This window comes from Myxine glutinosa, chromosome 7 (genome assembly GCF_964187855.1).
Source record: "Myxine glutinosa chromosome 7, kmMyxGlut1.1, whole genome shotgun sequence".
NCBI lineage: Eukaryota > Metazoa > Chordata > Myxini > Myxiniformes > Myxinidae > Myxine > Myxine glutinosa.
This window is the reverse complement of record NC_136267.1, coordinates 141371585-141376836: the sequence shown is the minus strand read 5'-3', so window position 1 is coordinate 141376836 and position 5252 is coordinate 141371585. Positions and strand designations below refer to the sequence as shown.

At 45.6% G+C, this 5252-nt stretch overlaps 1 protein-coding gene across 1 annotated transcript; it reads right to left on the bottom strand.

The window, feature by feature from the left end:
• Positions 1–1340: 1340 nt before the first annotated feature.
• Positions 1341–3461, bottom strand: LOC137430646 (potassium voltage-gated channel subfamily A member 1-like). Its single transcript, XM_068121440.2, has one exon. It carries the CDS (start codon positions 3349–3351, stop codon positions 1843–1845), a length of 1509 nt encoding a protein of 502 aa, XP_067977541.2. The 5' UTR covers positions 3352–3461; the 3' UTR covers positions 1341–1842.
• Positions 3462–5252: the final 1791 nt, after the last annotated feature.

The following is a 5252-nucleotide window of genomic DNA, read 5'->3' as shown; positions in this document are numbered from 1 at the left end:
TTTTGTGGCGGAGTCTTGCCAATCAGCACGCACCTCTTTCGAATTATCCATGGATCCATGCAGCAAATCGATCACTGCAAAATTGTTCGGTTGCAAATAATCAAGCGGTACGCGTTCATCATCCAAGATGGCCGATCACGTCTCCGGTGGGATGATGCCCTCCGCAGAACAGAGCGACGTGTTCTTACAAAGTGACACAGAGTTATTCAAAGATGAAAGGAATATTACAAATAAATAAAAATATAAAAACTTCTTCAATACATTTCAAGTCGGAAATAATAAAAATCTGAAAGGAAAACATCTATTGGCCTACATAATGTTATCCTTTGGGTATATAGAAGGCTCTTTAAAAAAAAAGGCCAACAAACAATGGAGCATTCAAATATTGAAATCAACTTGATTCACACACAATGAAAAGGATATTATAAACAGTGCATAGTTGAAGGAACATGGAATATAAAGGTGAGATGTGTATCATTACACTGGCATTGCAGTTAAGGAATATTGGCAGGAAAAGACCCTCAGTGATTTTCAATAGGAATCAGCGGAGTCCATGCCATTGCAGGCACAGCGCGTCCTTTCGCTCAAACTTTTGTACATTATTTTGTCATTATAATAAGTATAGCGTTCGTGGATGCGTTTTTCATGCTGGAATACCAAACAGCTATCCCAACTTAAATAGATGCAAAAGGCACATTTTGCGTTTGTATAATACACACTGGAAGTTTTATCGACTTTTCCTTTTGCCGGAAGTGCATAGAACATGCATTTTTGTAATAAGGCAATTTTAAGAGAAAAATAAATAAATCTATGAACTGGAAAGAGTTCATACAAGAAAGAATAACAGCAAACAACTTCTGGTTAAATCGCTGTGCATAGCAAAAGGGGGCCACTTGTTAATTTTATTACGTACGCAAATATAGTAGAGTTTCCAACCCCTCCTCCCTGCAGCCATTCACAGTGCACCCCAAACTTACCCCGCCCACCCCTACTTACTACTTCCAACACTGATCCCCAACCCTCCCATAATCCTTCCCTTGTCTTCCTGTTCTCAGTTATAATTACCTTAATGTATCAGCTGTGCGTACGTAATAAATAGATGGCGTCACGCGGCGTAAAACTGTAACATCACGTGCAATCAAAACAACACGCGCGCAATAATATATACATATGAGAGTACGTACGCATGGACATGTATACAGTATGTGCACCTAATATAAACGTGTATGCAGGTGCACATACATATTCTATCAGTTATATTTTTACCTCCGCGCTTGAGTTGAAACAACAAAAGGAATAAATTAATATATATAATAAGGATAAAATAATACGTGTTCAAGTTTAAAATACATTTAGTCGATCAGATAAATCGAGTCGACTTGGAAACGTCCATCAAGTCGACATCTATAGATATTGCCCCCACGGAATTATGGGTAATGCTTTCAGGCCAGTCCTGGGGCCCCTTTTGATGATCGCACGAGTGAGGAGCTCGTGCAAGCATGAACATGAGTGGTCAGGATTGGGGCTTGATATTGAAACAAATGCCACGTTTGGAAGCGAATGTCCTCCCATCATTGTTTGGAATATCTTCTTGTACTTTTGGTGCTCAAATTATTTACATCTTGCTCGCTCTTTGCTCCTTGGCTCGTGGTTAGGATCAAGGAAATGATTGGTGATGATGTTGCGATTTGTACTATCTATCATGACTCCGATAATCATGAAGGTCTTCGGAAGGACATGAGTGTACGGTCTTTGTAAACCAACTAGGACCAAGTAATACTCCAGGTTCTACCGGGTAATATTTCTACCAGGTAATAATTCTAGCAGGTAATGCTCCCATGATTATACCTCGGTCTGGATGCTTGTCATGCTGGCAGTCACTGGCCGGAGTTCCAGCGTGCTCGGCGCACCACTGTCTATGTCACCCTTGCAAACATTTGATTTTCCCGGTACCATGTCTGTTACGTCGTCCTTGGATGAGGTGTCTTCATCGGAAGGATATTTGGGTGCCGTGGCCTGGCTTTCCATCTCGAGGCGGTAGAAATAGTTGAAATTGGACACGATGACGGGCACTGGGAGCGCCACCGTTAGTACACCCGAAATTGCGCAGAGAGACCCTACGATTCGTCCTCCCAAGGTCTCCGGCGCCATGTCTCCATATCCTACCGTGGTCATGGTGACCACGGCCCACCAGAAGGCGTGTGGAATGCTGCGGAACTTGGTGTCGAGGTCATCGGCCTCGGCGTAGTATACGGCGCTTGAGAAGATGATCACTCCAATGAAAAGAAAGAACATCAGCAGACCCAGCTCACGCATGCTGGCATTCAGGGTCTGCCCAAGGATTCGGAGACCCTTGGAATGGCGGGAGAGCTTGAATATCCTGAAGACCCGGACCAGGCGGATCACACGCAGGATGGCGAGGGACATCGTCTGCTGCTCCAGGTTCTCAGAATGCTTCGTGAATGGAGTGATGAGAAATGGCAGAATGGCCACAATGTCGATGAGGTTCATGGGATTCTTCAAGAATCCAGGCTTGCTGGGACACGCAAAGAAGCGCACGAGGAGCTCGAAGGCGAACCAGATGATGCAAATGGTCTCGACGATGAATAACGGGTCCGTTGACTCTTCGGCCGAGCTGGGGACCTCAGTGCTGTTGATGATGTCCTTCGTGACCTCAGGTCTGTCCTCTGGAATGGTCTCCAGGCAGAAAATGACCACGGACGTCAGGATGATGATTATCGAAATGATGGCGAGCGTCCGTGCCGTGCACGAACTCTCTGGGTACTCAAACAGGAGCCATACCTGCCTCTGGATATCGTGTGTGGGTAATGGTCGTTCCTTCTCGGGTCCATGCCCCTCGTCTTCGCTCAATTTGATGACGACAGCCTCGCTGAGTTCATAAAATTTCAACTCCTCCGCGAAGATGTTGAAAGGTACGTACGACGGTCGCACCAGAGTACCGCCCGATTGGTAGTAGTACAAGATGGCCCCAAAACTGTCGCGGTTACGGTCGAAGAAGTACTCGTTGCGCAGAGGGTCGAAATAGCGCGCTCGACGCTCCGGGTCTCCGAGCAGCGAGTTCGGAACTTGCGCGAGGGTCTTCAGCTGGGTCTCGAACCTCAGGCCGGAGACGTTGATGACGACCCGCTCGGTCAACGCTCCCGCGCCCTCGCCCTCCGCCGCGGCCCTGCTGGGGAAGCCGCAGGTAAACAGGGTGTAGCTGCTCAGTGTGGAGTTCGGTGGAGGGGTCTGTTCGCTCGGTTCGCACGAACCCGGACGCAGCATCGCGAGGAGCGACAGACACGCGCCGCGCGATCCCATCGAATCTGCTGTGCAAAGCCCCCTGCGCATCGATGTCTGCCTGTTTGTACCAACGACAGTCCCCCTTTGTCCGATGTACGTCTATCGTTTTCCGTGCCCGGCTACAAGATTTAAAATGCTGCCGCTCACTTGCCTACCCCATCTATTCATTCTTTTCCCCCTTCTCTATTCTGTAAGTTGTATAATTAAAGCGCATAACTGGTGTATTTATCTTTCGACTGTCTATCCACCTCTCTGTAAACCTGAGAGTGAATTGCGCTAACAAGACCGCGGGGTGTCTTTTTACTTGCCACGCCCACCGTGTCCCCCCGGCTTGTGACGTCACTTGCCTTTTAAGGAGACTTTGCGCAGGGATGCCCGTGCTCTCTGAGTTTTTCCTGCCTTGACGCCATATTTATATGTATATCAATTACGTTCGAACAAAAATGCCGGAAATCTTGCCAGCCTCTTGCCCATCGGTGTTGTACGTCGAGGCAACGTTGAAACTCCCCTCCTCCCCCCAAAAAAACTTCGAAAAAACCCTCCGAAAACCCAACGGTTCACCATCAATCCCCATCCTGTGAAACTCCCAAGATCCAGAATCATGCTCGCTTCCACTCATTCATTCCCCCCCTTTTTTCCCCCCGCCATTGGAACCAACTTCAACATATTCATCAATCCAATTATTCCCTCCAGATCTTCAAGACAGCCAAGATCTTTTCTCAACACTGCTATTGGTGTGTTTCCCCCTCTATGTTGTTACCTCCGCCACCGAAGGTGGATGGAGGTTATGTTTTCACCCCTGTCTGTTTGTCTGTCTGTCTGTCCTTTGTGAACAAAATATCTCAAAAAGTTGTTGACGGATTCGGACGAAATTTAGCAGAGATGTAGCGCATGTGACAAGGACGAAATGATTAGATTTTAGTGAATATCCGGATTCGGATCCGGCTACTAGAATTGTTTGTGATTCTTCACTATTGGGAGATAGGGCCAAAAGCGATACACTCAGGATATCTCAAAAAGTTATGGATGGATTTGGACGAAACTTGGTGGACAGTTTGTGTGTGTAACAAGGAAGACTCGACTCAATTTTGGTGAAGATATGAATATGGATTGGGATATGAGAATTATTTAATTTTTTAAGTGATTCTTCACCATTGGGAGATAGGGCCAAAAACGATACATATCAGGATATCTCAAAAAGTTATGGATGGATTTGGACAAAACTTGTTGGACAGGTTGTGTGCGTGACAAGGAAGAATCGATTCAATTTCGAATTCCCACGGCGGACGTTCGAATTCCCACGGTGTCTTTTTCGAAGAGTAGGCAAATTATCGCCGGCATCCTGAAGAAGTTTTAAATTCCTAATTCCTGCCACCTCAGTCGTATGTTAGGCAAGGACATCAGGCAGGTTCTTGAAATATTTGGGTGAAAAACGTTTCCTCGCAAGTGGGGATAATTGGGGCTGTCAAAGTGGTGGTGGTTGGCCTCGCTGCATAGACTTTATTATGAACAATAGCAATTTAAATGGCCCGTGCCCGCATTGGATTCTATACAGGGTAGGGATGGGGGTAGCAAAAATGCAAATGGTGTCTTCTGTCATCGAGCCGGCGAGCTGGGAGTAAAAATTCACATTTATTGCCACATCTGATACAATTTAAACTAGAAAGCATCTGAAAATGCAAAGCTCGTCTGTGTCCGTTTGTATTCAGACGCCTTCTTTTTCTTCTTCCTCTTCTTCTGTATACTCAAAATAACGAAAACGGTAAAAAAAATAAAGTAAAATAAATTGATGATTTTATGCAGCCTTGACCTTTGAGCTTTAGATTTAAACAAAATAATCAACTTTTAACTTTTGATTGGTGAAACAATACTGTGACCTGCAAATTCTTATAAGTTTCAGGTCAATTGGAGGGAAATTGACGATTTTATGTAAACTTGACCTTTGACCT